At 38.9% G+C, this 18,978-nt stretch overlaps 1 protein-coding gene across 1 annotated transcript in view; it reads right to left on the bottom strand.

Annotated features, from left to right (window-relative positions):
• The window catches only part of LOC150076454 (H(+)/Cl(-) exchange transporter 7-like), a 474,124-nt gene that overhangs the window by 371,110 nt on the left and 84,036 nt on the right, over positions 1-18,978 (bottom strand). Inside the window, exons 4-5 of the mRNA XM_090387363.1 lie at positions 18,394-18,526; positions 9,410-9,519 (exon numbers count right to left, since the gene is read on the bottom strand). Of these exons, the coding sequence (XP_090243489.1) occupies positions 9,410-9,519; positions 18,394-18,526 (243 nt within the window). The remainder of the gene's footprint in view (positions 1-9,409; positions 9,520-18,393; positions 18,527-18,978) is intronic.

Raw genomic sequence — 18,978 nt, 5'->3', positions numbered from 1 at the left:
AATTTATTCTTCTCTTGACTTCCAGCCATTTATCATTATTACAGCTAATAACTTGCCCCAAATAAGTATATGACTCCACCTTTTCGATTACTGCTCCTTCAATCATTATTTCCCTTTCCGTGGCATACTTGTTCATCATTACTTTTGTTTTAGCCTTTTAACTTTTGTTTGTATTCATCTTTAGTCCAAAATCCTTACTAACTGTGCATAACTGATTAAGATTTTCCTCTAATTCTTTGGGATCATGGCTTATGACCACAATGTCATCTGCAAATCGTAAATGGTTTAGGTACTCCTATTCACATTGACTCCTTTCTGCGACCAGACTAATCTTCTGAAAGCTTCCTCAAGGGCAGCAGCAAACAGCTTCGGAGATATTGTGTCTCCTTGTCAAACTCCTTTCTCAATTTTATATTTCTTACTGTCTTTGTCTAGTCTAATAAAGGTGGTAGCAATCTCATATTTTTTCTTCAAAATCATAATATATGGGGTATCTATGCCTTGTCTTTCCAGTGCCCGAAACATTGCCTTATGCTGTTTGGAGTCAAATGCCTTTTGATAATCCACAAATGCCAGGCATAATGGCATTTTATATTCAATTGCTTTCTCCATTAGCTGTGACATTATGTGAAGGTGATCCATAGTTGAGAATCCTGTCCTAAAGCCAGCTTGCTCTTTCAGTTGATTCTCATCAAGTATTCTTTCTAATCTGTTAGTAATGACCCTTGTGAACAACTTTTAGATGTGGAATAACGAGCTAATTGGTCTATAATTTTCAATTTCTCATTTATCTTCTTTCTTATGCAGCAAAACTATGATTGCATTATTCCACTGCTTAGGCGTCACACCTTTTCTAATGCACTTTGTGAAGAGCCTTGCCAGTTTTTGTGTTATGTCTCTTCCTCCCAATTTTAACAACTCTACAGTAACTTCATCTTCCCCCGAGGCTTTCTGATTCTTCATTTTCTTCAATGCATGTTCTACCTCATCAGGTTGGTTGGTTGGTTGGTTGAGTTTTATTGGCGCATCAGCAACTATGGCTATAATGCGCCAAAACCTTGTCATAAAAAGTAAAAAAGTTTCAGTGACCTACTGAATTAGGTCACTACGTCAGGTTATAAAAACAAGTATAAACTGTAACAGACAAATATCAGTAAATAAGTAACAATGGAAAATCTTAAAATAATAAGATTTTTAAATATGATTAAAAAGGTTTACTGATTTTAGGAAATTAAAAATAGCAGACACATGGTCATTGTCGGATAAAATCTGACTGAGTGTATACGGCTCAGTCAGATGGTTAAAAGCGGTAAAACGAGCATTTCTAAAACTGGTACAGTCAACTAAAATGTGTCTGATTGTTAAGATTGTGCCACAGGACACACACACATAGGAGGGTCATCAGCCCTCATCCTCATCAGGAAGAATATCAGGTATGTTATATGTGTTGCTACTTTGCAATCCATGTTCCCCACTGCTGGTATCATTCCCTCGCTCCTTGTATAATTCTCTATAGTAGTCTTCTGCTATTTGAATTATGCCTTCTCTGCTATTTATAAGTACACCATCGCTATTCTTCAGTTTCAGTATCATTTGTCTTTCTGTATTACTGCTCATGGCTGCTGATTTAAATCCTTTGTTTTCCCTTAATGCTTGTTCTACTTTTCTTGTGTTAAATCTCATTATGTCCTCTCTGAGTCTCTTTCTAATGGCTTTGCATAACTCAGTATACTCAATTTTCTCCCTGTCAGTGTTTTTCTTGCTTTTCATTTGTCATCTTCAGTTCATCATGACAAGTGTTTCTTGACTAATTTTTTCTTCTTTGGATTTCTTTTTCCCTACAGGTTTCTCGGGCTTTATCATTTTCAGAAAGTTGTAATATTCATCGATATCTTGGTCCTGATCAGTCTGCAGAAGCTCAAACTTGTTCTTAAGTTCCAGTACATACTGCTTTTTCTCCTCTTCTGTTATCTCAAAGACTGGAGTCAGTTTTTTCCTTTCCTTTATCTATATCAAGTGTACATCTTACCATTCTGTGATCACTTCCAAGATTTACCTCATTCAGGACGGTAACATCATTCACAATATATCTTCTGTTAGTGAGGATGAAGTCGATTTCATTAGTTGTTAGTCCATTTGGACTCTTCCATGTCCACTTTCTGTTCACCCTTTTCTTGAAAAAAAGAGTTCATTACTGACAGTCCTTGACATTCTGCAAATTCCACAAGTCTTTCACCTCTTTTATTTCTTTCACCAATTCCAAAATTTCCTATAGTTCCTCTTTCCACGCTGTTTTGCCTTTTTCCAACCTTAGCATTGAATCTCCCATAATAATAGTGTAGTGAGTTTTCTGCTCATCTAGAAGACTCTCAATTTCGGTGTACATTTCTTCAACCTCTTCATCATCATGGCTCGATGGGGGTGCACAAATCATTATAATCTTTAGCTTTTACCTCTTAGAAATCTTGAGTATTAGTCTTCACACCCTTGGTGATGTAATTTTGAATTCCAAATTGTTGCTTTTTAAATCTTTATGGACCAGAAACCTAACTCTGCCTTCACTCCTTTCACTGTTTCCATTGGTGTATAGCAGATTTCCACATGATTAACTTATAAGTGATTTATTTCTTCTTCTTCTTGTTTCAGCCAAACCGATGATCCAATTCACATTTTCTAATTCCTTTTCCAGCTCTAATATCCTGTCTACACCGATGTGGGATGTGTTAGAGTAACTAGGAATAGGAGCATGTATACCAATGCTAGAAGTATAGTAAATAAATTTGATGAATTTGAAGTGTTGGTCAAGACATCAAAGGCTGATATTGTTGGGATAGCAAAGATGTGATGTCACACAGATATAAGGAATGAAGAACTGGAATTTGGGGAGTACAATGGGGAGTGCAGAAAGGATAGAAAGGGAGGAGGTGTTATGCTGTTAATTAAGAAAAACATAAAATCAAAAGTGCACTCAGTTGATATTGATGAACAGTGCACTGCTGAGTCAATTTGGTGTGACATAAGCACTGCGAAAGCAAAAACAAGAGTAGGAGTGTGTTATAGGCCTAATGACTCGAATGAACAATTATACAGAGAAATAGAGTGGGCCAGTAAATCAGAATGTCTTATAATGGGGTATTTTAACTTCCCAGATATTGACTGAAACTTGTGGGTTGGTCACTCACACACTAGTCAAACTTTTGTGGATTGATTGGATGATTTCCGCAGCAGCATGTTCGAGAGGCAACAAGAGAGAGTAATACTCTTGATCTGGTTATCAGCAATGATCATTCATGTATTAAGAATTTGCAGATAAAGGAACCACTAACTGGCAGTGATCACAGTGTACTGATGTGGGATTTACTTAAAGATATAATTACCATCAAGGGTAAAGAAAAGGGTGTTTGCTTCCATAAAGGTGAGTACAGTGGTCTCAGAAAGTTTTTAAGTTCTGTACAGTGGGATAAACTGACAATGTTTCTAACAGTAAATTCTAAGTGGGAAGCATTCAAGGAATTAATTGTGGAAGCTACTAAAAGTTTCATACCTATTAAGAAATACTGTTCAAGGTTTAGGCCTAAATGGTTATCAAATGAACTAATGAGACTCGTAACAGAGAAGAAAAATGCATGGGATACATATAAATTATCAAGCGACTCGAAAGCCTATGGCAGATATAAGCTAGTCTGTAATCAAGTCACAAAGGAGGTTAGGCAAGCGAAGGCAGATTATGAGAAATCCTTGGCAAAAGATGCTAAGAAAAACAGCAAGGATTTCTTTACTTATATAAACTCTAAAAGGAAGGGGATGAATCTGATTGGTCCACTTGATATCGATGGATCGACTATTGATGATCCTGCCCAGATAGCAAACAAACTGAATGAGTATTTTGCATCTACATTCACACACGAGGAGTTATTAAGGATTGGAAATGGCAGAAGGTTATCAAATTATAGCGATACTTAATGATTTTGTAATAACTGAGAGCAAAGTGGAGGAGAAATTGTTGAAGTTAAACATAAGAAAAGCACCTGGAGTGGATGGGATCTATCCAGTTATATTAAAGGAGGCAGCAAAGCAACCAAACAAACCCTTGGCCATAATTATGAGAGCATCCTTGCATTCAGGGGAGGTTCCCACAGACTGGAGATGTGTAAATGTATCCCCAATTCACAAAGGAGGATCGAAGGGTGAACAAGTAATTACAGACCAGTTAGTTTAACTTCTGTTCCGGGTAAAATAATGGAGTCACTGGTTAAAGATGCATTGCAGGATCATCTAGACAAGACTGCTGCAATAATTCAGACACAGCATGGGTTTGTTAAGGGAAAGTCTTCTCTGACAAATTTGATAGGATATTATGATGTGGTTACAAAGGAACTGGATGCAAAAAATAATTTTGATATCATCTATTTGGATTTCAGGAAAGCTTTTGACACTGTTGCGCATGAAAGACTATTGTACAAATTGGAGCAGAATGGTAATAAGGGTAAGTTGTTACAATGGATAAAAGGATGGTTAACTGGGAGAAGACAGAGGGTGGTAATCAATGGTGCTGCTCTTCGTGGACTAATGTTATTAGTGGAGTCCCACAGGGTTCGGTGTTGGGTCCACTGTTCTTTTGTATATTTACCAATGATATTGATGAAGGTATATCAGGCTTAATGTCGAAGTTTACAGATGATTCAAAGGTTGGCTGGGTTGTTAATGACAGTAATGGCAGTGTGCTACTGCAACAGTATCTAGATAATTTGGGTAGATGGGCTAAGAAGTGGCAACTGAAGTTTATCCATGACATATGCAAAGTACTACATATGGGTAGAAGTAACCCCAGAGAAACGTACCAACTGTGTGGTGTGGTACTACACTTAAGGTGGTAGAAAATGAAAAAGACCTGGGAGTAATTGTGCAGGCAGATATAAAGTTTTCTGAGCAATGCAGACAGGCTGCCAGGGCAGGTCATGGGGTTTTGTCAATGATATATAGGAATTTTGCTAGCAGGGAAAAGGAGGTAATTATCCCTCTGTATAAGGCAATGGTCAAGCCACGCCTTGAGTACTGCGTACAGGTCTGGAGGCCTCATTTTAGGAAGGATGTAGATTTACTTGAGTGTGTACAGAGAAGGGCAACAAGATTGGTGAGGGGAATGAAGGGAACCTCTTACCAAGAGAGAGAGAGAGAGGCTTAAATTCTGCAAATTGCAGTGGCTGGAGTCTAGGCACCTGCGCGGTGATCTGATTGAGGTATAAGGCCTTGAATGGGTTGAGCATGCAGAATTCTGATGGGATCCTTCCACTTTTTCAGATTACGAACCTAAGGGGGCATAACTTCAAATTAAGAAAAGACAGATGTAGAATAGATGTGCAGAAATTTGCCTTTAGCCAGCAGGTGGTTAATTGCTAGAAGTTGATAGGTTGAACTGGACAGGCATTTGGAGGGAATGGTGTGATTTTTATTTTTTTTTTTTTTGGCTGATGCTGCATAAGCTCATACACATGCTTTCTTGCATCACATGCCACCACCACTACTACTACTACTACTACCTGTCTGCTGAGCAACTGGATTATTCACCTTGGGGATGAAGTTTGCCGTTCTCCCCCCACAGACTTCCCATCATCGAGATGGCCTTGGGTGTTGAAGCATCATTAACATGTATCCCTGAGGAAGCTGTGAATGCGAATTACATAAAAACCGTGGCGATTCTGCAATGTGCCCTTCCTGTCATCTCTAATCTCGGTCAGTATCAAATCTGTGCCCTCAACTCATTGAAATGTGATGACTCCATTGTCATCTTGCTGGCAGACAAAGGCAGTCAAACTGTTGTTTTAAACCATTCTAACTAAAACGTGAAAGCGCTGTCGCTTCTACAAGACGTGTCCATCTACAAAACTGTTCTTGCCTCCTCATCAAGATTTTAGAATGATGGGAGTCCAAAGTGAACAAGCTTGTCTACAGCTGGTTTCGAACGGGGAAGGTCACCACATCTGTACGTTGCCAAATTCCACAATTATACACGCTACCAAAGGTACACAAGAAGGGTGTACTCTTACGACTCATTGTCTCCTGTTGTGATTCGCCGACATACGAACTATTCAAATTTGTATCTGGCCTGCTCTCACCCCTGGTAGGCAAGACTGCCCATACCGTTTCAAACAGTGTGGTATTCCTGGACCGAGTTAGTAGACTATTCATTTCAGATGACTAAGTGATGGCCTCATTTGATGTATTGTCTCTGTTTACTTCAATCCCAGTACAACTAGCCATCACATGTGCAAAGGAACTTCTAGACAATGACTAGACTCTAAGCAGCAGATATTTTCTGACATCTGATGACATTTGCACTGTCCTTAGATTGTGGCTGACTGGTGGGCCGTTATGTTTGGTGAGTCCATTTACCGGCAGATACATGGCACAGCCATGGGTTCACTGGTTAGTTCAGTCACACCAAACATCTCAATGGAGGAGCTGGAGGATCGTGCATTTGTGGATTTTCCAGATCCCATAGCCTTTTGCTGCCAGTACTTGGATGATTTAGGGTTGCTCTTACGAAGAAAGGCTTAAGTTTTGCAAATTACAGAGTCTGGAGACTAGGCACCGGCGAGGTGATCTGATAGAGGTGTATATGGCTTTGAATGGTTTGAGCATGCTCAATGCCAATGGGATTCTTCATCTTGCTCAAAATAATCACCTCAGAGGGCATAAATTCAAATTGAGGAAGGACGGATGTCGGATAGATGTGCGGAAATTTGCCTTTGGCCAGCGGGTGGTTGGTTGGTGGAACCAACTTCCGTCACTTGTTGAAGTTGATAGCCTAAACAAATTTAAGGCTCAACTGGACAGGTATTTCGAACAAACGGAGGGGTGAAATGGGAGTGGTGTGTGTGTGTTTTTTTTTTGTTTTTTTTTGGCTGATGCTGAATAAGCTTGCTTTCTTGCATCATATGCCTCTACTAATGCTAATGCTAGTGATGTGTTCGTGGTTATCCCTCATGAGACCGGCTCCAACATCACCTCAACTCTCTGTTGCTGTTATCGGTTGTTGTTATTTGGTTTTTAGGAGCATTAGCAACTAAGGCCATATTGCTCGGGGGATATGTGGTGGTCATTCTCTGACCTTCCCGCATCCTCCATATTTGGTGATCACTGGCTCGAACCCCGGTCTAATCAAGAAGCATGTGCTATGCACTGCTGCTCCTGTCCACCCGGCTACGGAGGCACCCTTTCTGTTGCCCTTCATTCAATTCGCCATTGAACTGGAGTCGAGCAATGCCCTTCCTTTCTTAGACACCCTTGTCCGACTTGAGGGTTTGCATTTAAAGATTTAAGTCTTTCACAAGCCAATGTGTGCTGGCCAGTTTACCAACTACCAGTCAGCACATGCATGCAACTATCTTCTCAGCATGGCACGAGCCCTACTTACCCATGCCTGGACACACCCCAGTTCTGAGAATGACACACACACACACACACACACACACACACACACACACACACACTGAGGTTACTAAAGTTAGGAAAATCTGGCAAAGTACAGATACCCTATTAGTGCCCTGGATAAGTGCAACCTGCAGGCCCGTGACCATGTTGCCAACCGCAGGATTCATCGTGTGGGACCATGTTGGTCCCACACGATGATGACCCCACCACAACCATATTTATCCTGTACTACCCGAACCTGTCGCAACAAATTTCTAGGGTTGCTACAGGTTCAAGTGTAGGACCCTAGAAATGGGATAAAGTGTTTACACTTTATCCCACTTTATCCCTTCATGGAATAAAGTGTTTACAACTTCCAGGGAGAAAGTTGCAATCCCTCGTCTTGAGGGTTAAAACACCAGTTCCCTCCTACAACTGAGTGGATTGGTGTACATATTTTTTGCCTTGACTGCACTGCCTGCTACATTGGAGAAACTGGCAGAAGACTCAGTAATCGAGTCTCTGAGTACGAGATAGCCATCCGTTCGGCAGACGTGGAGCACTTCTGGACAACTCAGCACAACATCGATCCACGCCACAACGTTGAGATCATTGATTAATCCTGCAACTACCGTTGCCATATCTTATTGGAATCACTCCACATCTCATGTGGTAGTGGTTCCTTCAACAGGAACAGAGGTTGCCAATCAACCCCATAACTGAGACAACCATCCTCTTAGCTGACAAATGTTGCTGGTCAGAGCATTCCCGAGTATTACAACTACAACCATGCATGACCACAATGGCAGGCACATGATGTTCTGTATTTTATGATAATGGTTACCCATCACAACTGAAGAAGGTCGACATCCGTCCAAAAGCGTTTGTGTATATTACTTTTATTTTTGTTCTAATTAGTCATTAAATGATTTTAACCCAACCATTTATGTTTTATTTAATTTCCTGGTTTCCCAGTGACGTAGTATTATCATTCTAAACTCTGGTATGCTGCTGCATTATAACAGCTATCACCCATTCACCTACAAAAGGTCTATTATTTTGAATCAACCTTGCTACAATAAACTACACCAACCAATGATAGTAACATCAAAAAATACTTTAATTTTGTCCTATATGTTGCACAGTGACACAAACAGCTTAACAGATTCTTTAAAGAAACCGAATTTAAAGTTGTGACCAGACCAATACATGAAATTACATGCTATACTGAACAATCACTCAGTCCTTTTTTCCTCTTTCGCTACACAAGTAAATGACCTGGTCACAATCACCACATTTCTTGTGGTGATTGCAACTCTTCTTACCAGGGTTCGACTCAATGCATGCCGGATTTGAAAATAAAGCAGCATGTGTCCTCAATTCTGTGCTTCTCGCTCAACAGCATCAGATGTGGCCTTTCATGCAGTTAACGAAAACCATACATTTTTATTCAATAAGGCCAAAATACTTAGTGTCCAACGTAATTATACTAGACTATTAATTGCAGAAACTATTTAAATTAAATTACATGAGAATTCTGTTAACATTTGCCATCCATATCTAAAAAAGCATTTTAGGTCTTTTAAAATGCACAGTCAATTATTTGTCTTCACAGTGTGAAGACAAATAATTGAAGATTTTGGCTCATACACACTCTGTAATTTCCATTCCTGTGATGAAGATTTTTATATGGTCAAAAAGCCTCGTCAGCTTCAGGAAGGAAAGTCTTTTTTAAATATTTGCATTTAACTTGTTTTAATTTTTTAAATTTTCAATTAAATTTATTACTGCATTAATTTTATATTCTTTTGAATTGCTGGAGAGTGTCATTAGAAAATGTTCTACGTATCATGTTGAGGTAAATTTCTCTTATTCTTCTACAAATATTGATATACAACATAAAACATATTGAGCATAATGGCTCTGTTTTATACTAATATTATACATGTTAACTATACAATAATAACAGTAATATCAGAAAATCAGATTTACTTACAACAAAATATACAACTAGCACAGATCCAAAAAACACTGGAACACTATTTAAAAGAAACCACAAAATATATGGTTCCCACAAACAATTTTCCACAACACATCTGTCCATAGCTGTGAATTAATGGTAAGAAAAAATTAACTGCTTTTTTTTCCTTTATATTTAATATAAATTACACATACATACACGTATATATATATATATATATCCATTAAGGGTTTCTGGGCTACTATTTATATCTATTCTTTTTTTCGTTCGATTGTTTATTTGGGTTATTTTTATGTTAATTTTCGCTCTACAGTTTTTGCCATACTACTGGCTTATGTTTTATTTTATTTTATTTAAAATATTGGATGTATTTCAGCTTCATATGGGGGAATTGCATGTCGCTGCCTCTAATGAATGCTTAAGGATTCGTTTATTTATTTCATTTCATTATAAATATAATTCAATGATAGTATATATTTCGGCTTCATAAGGAGGAATTGCAAGTTGCTGCCTCTAATGAATTCTTAATTAATTAATTATTTATTTATTTTATTATAATTTAACTTTCGTCAACATTTAATAAAATTCAATAGTAACGGGTCGATATGCTAATTTAGCAATGCCTGTGCTGCCATCTAATTTCCTTTTTTCTTCTATATAAGCTGATTCAGCTTACAGTATGTCAGTGGTGTGGTTCTGCTCTAGAGTGCTGTCTGTTCTATATTTTATTTTTTGCTGCATAAGGACCACCGCCGTGCAAATCCTCTGCATTGGGGGATCGATCGGAGGAGGGAGGGTGAATTGGTACTTCGATCTTTTCACCATGGCGACGATTTGTATAGCGATTGAAATGCAGTGATTCCATGACCATTATTGGCCTCGTGGTCCTCTGTCGAGATGGGGCATGATGGTCAGTCTATTTTATTTTAATTTTATTTTGTTATCGTTTGGTAGTTCCTTTAACCTTCTTTTGGTGATATTTCACGTCTTTCGGAACTGGCACCTCTCTGGGGGGTACTACTAAATTAATAAATAATTGGCATTATCCTAAATTTTGGTTAATTAGTTTAAAGATCGAAATTATACAAGGGTTTCTGGGCTACTATTTATATCTATTCTTTTTTTCGTTCGATTGTTTATTTGGGTTATTTTTATGTTAATTTTCGCTCTACAGTTTTTGCCATACTACTGGCTTATGTTTTATTTTATTTAATTTAAAATATTGGATATATCCATTAATATATACACACATAAACAACATATTAAAAACAAAGTATTCAAACACAAGTCAACAAATTAACTGGTTTTTTTTGGTAACATATAAAATAATCTATTTCAACTAAAACTGCTATTCCGATCATGCAAATGACAAGCAAAATTTACAGTATGTACATTTTTTGCATTTTTTATGCAACACATGTTAAAATACACACATCTGTTAAGCAAATAATGTCATTATGATATAATAACATTATTTAAAAGAAAATCTTTCCCTTTTCAACACAGTACTGCAAATGAAAGAGAGTACTTGGTTTTTTTTTTTTTTTTTTTTTTTTTTTTTTATGAAAATCCCAAACACGAAAGGTATCAAAACCTATAGTACTTAGTACCGTGCATGGGTTGAAGGAGAAGTATGGGGGGGGGGGGATGCCGGAAACTTTGCTCTAGAGACTAAACATGGGTTTCACCACTTCAAGCCTCCAATAAGCAAAGTGGTGGTATTTCACCGGTTGATGAAAGTCATCTACCACGCTTTTTATAAAAAAAAAACAGCAGTAATGCTTTAGCTGTGGGAACAACACAAAAAAAAACTTAAGGTCTCACCACCCCCCTTCCCAAAATAAACTGGGCAACCCAAGACAGAAACTGGCTAACTACAGACTATTAAAGAGGCTTTAATAATTCCTTCTGTGTCTGACGAAATCTGAACCAAGCCCTTTCCAAACAAGAAACAAATAGTGACCCACTACACTGTTATGGAGAGTATATATATTGAAATTTATATTTCAAGTTTTTTAAATATTCATAATAAAATACATTACAATGGCATCTAAATTTTTAGATTAGAGTAAACTCTCTTTAATGGACAACATCCACCGAACCAGGCTTTTCATCCATATGATGTAATTACTATCAGTTACAAAATAAAACAGAGTGTAGGAACCTTACAAATACACTTCCATCAATGGGATTGGGGGGGGGGGAGGTGCTGAGAGCTCTTCAGATGACAAATAAGCTGCAGTCAGAGTTCTCACTGCCACTACAGAATCCATCAAAATTTCACACTCATTTACTGTAGTGTGCAGTAAACTTTTCTAAGAATGTGAGGGACTGAATTTTTTTTAATTGAATTTCATTTCTACTGAGCACATGTAAAAATAAAAGCTTAATTTATGGAATAAGATATATACTGTATATATTCAAATAAATTAAAGAAATTGTCTGTAACAGTATATATTAAAAACTTTTAAAACTATATACAAATTAAACATCAGTAAAAAAAATAATAAAAATACATAACTCAATAGTGTGACTTTTGGCAGTGCATACTGCCTTTTCAACCCAAAATATTCCAATAAAAGCCCCATTTTATACTACAGAAAACAAAATTTGTACCTTCAAAGTAATAATAGCAAGTGGAACCATACGATCCCCAGTTAGGTTTATTACATTATGACAGTGAAAAATACTTTATTATGTGCTCATAGATGACATATACTCATCTTGCGCAGCAGAAGTAATGAGGTTCCCCTCTCACCAATGCCTGTCTTGGTCAGTTTGTTGTTTGTTTGTTTGTTTGTTTGTTATTTGGTTTTTAGGAGCATTAGCAACTAAGGCCATATTGCTCCGGGATATGCAGTGATCATTCCCTGACCTTTCCGCATCATCTGTATTTGGTGGTGACGGGCTCGAACCCCGGTCTAATCAAGAAGCGTGTGCTACGCACTGCTGCTCCTTCCCACCTGGCTATGGAGGCGCCGTTGTCTTGGTCAGTATAATCTTGAAGACAGATGAATCCTAACACCCCACTCTGATCCTAACGTTTGGTTTAATATTGTGCACATTAAGTAATTCTATATGTATTTTTACTTTTATCAATAATTTGGGCATTCCTTGGGTTGAACTGCTAATCCACCCTCCAAAAATGCCATACTGCAGCTCAAAAGTCATGATGCAAATTGTCCATCAATATATATTTTTACTTTCAGATGCTGACATAACAGGGCTAAGAGAAACATGATGTCAACAGAAACTGAGGATGATGGGTTCCACTGTGATACATATCTATACTGAATTTAGGAAAAACAGGGAAGGTAGGAGGGATGGTGGTATCATGCTTCTTATCAAAAGCAGCCTGAGCACAAAAATTGGTTTTGCTGAGTCTGAAGCCATCTGCCAGCACAGAGTCTGTATGATGTGAATTAGTTGGAAGCAAAGGTAAAATGAGAGTGAGAGTAATCTATAGACCAGAAGATTATAAAGAGCATGCGAGGAGAGTCTTTATATGCAAATAGAATGGACAAGAAAGCGTGAATGTCATTATGGGTGACTAAAATCTGTCTCAGATTGATTGGAATAAGTGGGAGGGTAATTCATCTTGGGGAAAAATTTTTCTAAATAGACTACATGATTATTTGTACCTGCATTGTCAAAGATAATACTAGGGGTGGGAATATTCTTGACTTCATCATTACTCACAAAAATTAAATGACACCACAGGGCTTAAAATACAAGAACCATTGGCAGGTAGCAAACACACAGTTGTCAATTGGAAGGTGAAGTAAAATGTTGCAGTAGTTAAAAGTAAAGGCATGGGTTTAATTCCCAAAGAAGGGATTATGACAGTTTAAGGTGCTAGGTGGCATCTATTAATTGGACATTTTGCACAGGGAAGGCAAATACATTTGAATTATGGAATACTTTTAAAGCAAAAATCACAGGAGCCATGAACGCATAGATATCATTAAGAAAATACTACACAAGAAGGATGCTGAAATCAATGAATACAGATCTGGCTAGTCTAATAGAGCAGAAGAAGATAGCATGGGAAAGTTACAGAGCAATGAAAAGTACTGAAGCCTACAACAGCCACAAATTTATCTGTAATAGTACCACATTGTAGTACTGCAGGTTTTATTAGCATTATACAATAAATGTTTGTGTGATAGTATATTCCCCAAAGAATGGAAAACAGCCTTAATAAAACTGGTTAAGAAGCCCAACAAACCGGTCAAGCATCCAAAGTTATACCGACCAATAGCACTTCTGGCTAATCTGGGAAAAATATTAGAGCATTTAATAGTCCTACGAACAACACAAATGTTAGTAGATAAAAACAAGATTTCTGATAAACAATATGGGTTCACTGCAGGCAAATCATGTGAGGATGCTCTTGCTGATTTTGTTTCTCATATACAGAATTCTAGTGCCAAATATGAATTGGCAATATATGTGGATTTTGAGGGGGCTTTTATGACTCCATCTGGTGGAAGGGAGTCCTTGACCCCCCCCCCAAGGAAACTGAATTTCTTTTATCAATTATATTTATTATACAGGACCTATTTCTCAGACAGATACATAATAGTGAAGTCACAACATCATAATCTAAAAAGATACGAAAATTTTATTTTGTTTCTCAGAGCAAAACTGGAAATTACAATTAATAAGCTTTCGGCTGGGAGGCAGCCTTCCTCAGATTGAATACATGAATGGCAGTTGGAATAGAGATGTGCACTGCCAGGATGGTGCGTGAGGCGCGTGGTTAATTGTTTGTTGATGTTTGTGGCTGTGACATATGGTAGTGACGTGGCCAGCGTTTGTCTATGGATAGAATTACTGCCTCTGTGATGGGGTTAACTTGGCAACCACTGTTCTTGTTCAAAGAAGCATCCGAGCATTTTATATTTAACGATTGCAACCAGGTGCGCTTTAGGTAATGGTGGGACCTGTCTACAACCACAACATCGCGGTGTGGGTCGATGTCGTGGCGGGTTGTCTAGACATGCTCGGCGATAGCTGAGTGTTCTACATCTGCCAAACGGATCGCCCTTTTACGTTCTGAGAGACGTTTCTCGAGTCGACGTCCAGTCTCTCCAAAGTAGCAGCTGGTGCAGTCACGGCAAGAGATGCGATAGACCAAACCGCTCTGTAAAAGAGTGGGGACGGGTGTTTTTACGTTGGAGATAAGAGAACGCAGTTTCTTGCCTGGGAGTTGGATGCACTTTATCCCATATGATTTTAGGATTCTACCGATCTGTTGTGACAGGTTGGGGTAGTATGAGATAAATGCCCTCGTGGATGACTCGTCCCTGTTGGCGTTGCTGTTGGTCGTCATGTTGTCGCGTGCCTGTAGATCACACCTGTCAAGGACGTCGATGGGATAGCCACACCTCGTAAGGTCTACTTTGACTCTGGTGATCTCTTTGCGTCTTTCATCTGCGGAGCTGGAGTGTGTCCAGGCGCGAGTTAGCAAGGTTCGGGCAGTGGAGAGGAGGTGGCCCCGCTTGTGTGCTGACCGGAAGTTGGTAAATTGGCCAGCACACATAGGTTTGCGATAAACTGTCGTCTTCAAGCATGTGCCTTCGCGCCGGACAAGTGTATCTAAGTATCGTATAGAGTTGTTCTACTCCAGCTCAATCGTAAACTTTATGAAGGGCGATAGTGAGTTGAGGTGGGTTAGGAGTCGTTGACCTGAGTCTCTAGGGGTGACAACGAACACATCGTCTACATAGCGACACCAAAAGGCGATGTGATCTGGTGCGTGTGTAAACGCACGCACACACACACAGTCAATCCGTAATCACCTCCGTGCCTCTGGGTGTCAGATCCCACGGTTTTACGGCCTGCCGAAGGTGCACAAAGAAGACATACCACTAAGACCAATTGTATCCTGCTGTGGATCACCGACTTACGAGCTGTCCAAGTTTGTCTGGAGACTTCTTTCTCCTCTAGTTGGCAAGACCAACTACACAGTCTTCTCCAACAGTGTCGAGTTCATAGAAAGGATCCACTCTATATCCATCTCACAAGATCAGGTCATGGCTTCGTTCGATGTAATATCACTATTTACCTCCATCCCAGTGGAACTTGCCATCTCTTGTGCAAAACAACTCTTGGACAACGATGAAACCCTCAGCAACAGAACTAGGCTGACGCCTGATGACATTTCTGCCGCCCTCAGACTGTGCTTAACAGGGGGTGCGATCATGTTTAACGACTCAATCTACCAGCAGATACATGGCACAGCCATGGGTTCCCCTGTCAGCTCTGTCACAGCAAACATCGTGATGGAGGAGTTAGAGGGACGTGTGCGCCAGATCACATCGCCTTTTGGTGTCGCTATGTAGACGATGTGTTCGTTGTCATCCCTAGAAACTCAGGTCAACGACTCCTAACCCACCTCAACTCACTATCGCCCTTCATAAAGTTTATGATTGAGCTGGAGTCGAACAACTCTATACCATACCTAGATACACTTGTCCGGCGCGAAGGCACATGCTTGAAGACGACAGTTTATCGCAAACCTATGTGTGCTGGCCAATTTACCAACTTCCGGTCAGCACACACGCGGGGCCACCTCCTCTCCACTGCCCGAACCTTGCTAACTCGCGCCTGGACACACTCCAGCTCCGCAGATGAAAGACGCAAAGAGATCACCAGAGTCAAAGTAGACCTTACGAGGTGTGGCTATCCCATCGACGTCCTTGACAGGTGTGATCTACAGGCACGCGACAACGTGACGACCAACAGCAACGCCAACAGGGACGAGTCATCCACGAGGGCATTTATCCCATACTACCCCAACCTGTCACAACAGATCGATAGAATCCTAAAATCATATGGGATAAAGTGCATCCAACTCCCAGGCAAGAAACTGTGTTCTCTTATCTCCAACGTAAAAACACCCGTCCCCACTCTTCTACAGAGCCGTTTGGTCTATCGCATCTCTTGCCGTGACTGCACCAGCTGCTACTTTGGAGAGACTGGACGTCGACTCGAGAAACGTCTCTCAGAACATAAAAGGGCGATCCGTTTGGCAGATGTAGAACACTCAGCTATCGCCGAGCATGTCTGGACAACCCGCCACGACATCGACCCACACCGCGATGTTGTGGTTGTGGACAGGTCCCACCATTACCTAAAGCGCACCTGGTTGCAATCGTTAAATATAAAATGCTCGGATGCCTCTTTGAACATGAACAGTGGTTGCCAAGTTAACCCCATCACAGAGGCAGTGATTCTATCCATAGACAAACGCTGGCCACGTCACCACCATATGTCACAGCCACAAACATCAACAAACAATTAACCACGCGCCTCACGCACCATCCTGGCAGTGCACATCTCTATTCCAACTGCCATTCATGTATTAAATCTGAGGAAGGCTGCCTCCCAGCCGAAAGCTTATTAATTGTAATTTCCAGTTTTGCTCTGAGAAACAAAATAAAATTTTCGTAACGAATCCAGAGCACGTAGGCCTTTTTTACTATCTAAAAAGATAGGTTATGTGCGGGTGCCCTCAGGGATTGGTATTAGACCTGTTACTATGGAACATGATACTAAATGAATGGCTTGAAAGAGATTTTGATTGTTGTAGAACTAAAGCTTTCGCAGATGACTTCACTCTTATCGTTCACAGTAGATCAAGGGCAGACATTGAGCAATCTGCTAACTACATCCTTAATGATCTCTACCAGAGGTCTAATGATAACAAATTAATAATAAATCCTAGTAAAACAAAAATGATAATTTTTAAAACTCAACTAGACCACAGAAGACCACCACAAATTAAAATAAATTAATCAAATACAGCTACCATCAGTAAAAGAAAATAAATATCTAGGAATTCTGCCAGACAATAAGTTAAGCTTTCTCCCTCATTTGATACATCTTGCACAGAAAATTAAGAAATTCTCAGGAACGATAATTAGAATTTCAAGAGCAGACTGGAGTCTTTCTAGAAAAACTACTTTTGTATTACAAAGCAGTGTTCTTACCTATTATCACACAGCAATTCATACATGATAGATTCGAGGTCCCCTGACAGAAAGAAATCAAGGCTCGATAAATCAGGTGAGCGTGGGGACCAGGCAATGGGTCTACCACGGCCAATCCATTGATGCCCAAAATGCCTGTTCAAATGGTCAACAAATAAGTACAACAAATAAGGCTAGGAAGGACGAAGTTTTCTGAGAAAGCACCTGCTAGGAGAGCAAAGAATGCAGACAAGAAACTTATTTATGTATTACTTTGGTGTACGTGAAGACAAAGAAAAATAACACAAATCAGATCATACCCTTGTGAACTGGGTGTAGGTAAGTCTTAGATAACCCAAATGATGTTTCTGATGAACTGAATAGATACTTTGCATTTGTATTTACTGAAGAAAGACCTTTTGTGCTGAGAAGAGGCTGTAGAAGTGAGGCTGAGCCATTTGAATTAGTGATTTTGAACAGATAACAGTTTATTAGAAAAATTTTTGAGCATAAAAGCAAGTAAGGCTCCTGGGGTTAATGGCATATACCCAGTAATTCTGAGGAGGCCCTGGTGGCCACCCCCAGAATGGTATCCTACAATAAGATTGTAGGAAGTTTTTTAGCCAGCAAGTCTTTGATTGTTGAAACAGGTTGCCTTCACGAGTAGTTGAGGCTGACAGTTTGAATAAATTCAAAGGTCAACTGGTAGTTACCTATGTGAGGGTCTTACTACTCTTTATCCCTAGACAGTGCAGCAAAAGCCTGTGGCTTTCTTGCACTATATGGCTATTACTATCTAATCGCCTTGAATGAAACGTGATAAGTGAATTTTTTTCTTTACATAGTGAAGCCAGTTCATTATCGCAAAATAACCATCTCTAAAGTAAAATAGTTTCTATTACAAAGTTCTAAATATGCTTTAATAAAAAAGACACATAACTTAGCAAATAAAACTTCGTAATAATATTGAGAGAGAGAGAGATAAAAATTTGAAGTGAAATAAATAATATTAAATAAGGATACATGCTTTCAGCAGAGCAAATTTTATTAAACTGAGTTCATCTATAGATATGGTAATGATACATGCTGTACATGCAGTAAAAATTCCAATAAAAAGAACGACAATCCACCGTGACACATCAACATGAACAACTTCCTGAAATAATAAAAATTATAAAAAAAAAAAAAGAAAAAGAAAAATGAAATAGCATACCTTAAAACTAAAACTGCACTGATTTAAACAACATACTGCAAAATGCATACTAATTTAACACTTTGAATCTTCTCAATACTCAGTTCCGAATAACTTTCTAAAACATGCTTAACATTATGCCTTACCATATCTAACTACTGCTTTTGGGTAAAAAAAAAAAAAAAAATTTCAAATTTAAATATTTTATTTTTTTATCTTTAAAACTAATTTTCATAATGTATGCAATGTTTATAATAACTTTTGATCACTAGTAGTATTAGTAATGATTAGTAGTAGCAGACAATTTAAGAAAACAAGCTTATACAGTATCAGCAGAGGAAAAAAAAAAAACAGAACTCCCATATCACCTTCCCATTTCCTCTAATAATTTTTCCAGTTCTATCTTAAATTTAATC

The sequence above is a fragment of the Mastigoproctus giganteus genome, chromosome 13, assembly GCF_048544385.1.
Source record: "Mastigoproctus giganteus isolate SK-2022 chromosome 13, ASM4854438v1, whole genome shotgun sequence".
Taxonomy (NCBI): Eukaryota; Metazoa; Arthropoda; class Arachnida; order Uropygi; family Thelyphonidae; genus Mastigoproctus; species Mastigoproctus giganteus.
This window is presented reverse-complemented; position numbering and strand designations above follow the sequence as displayed.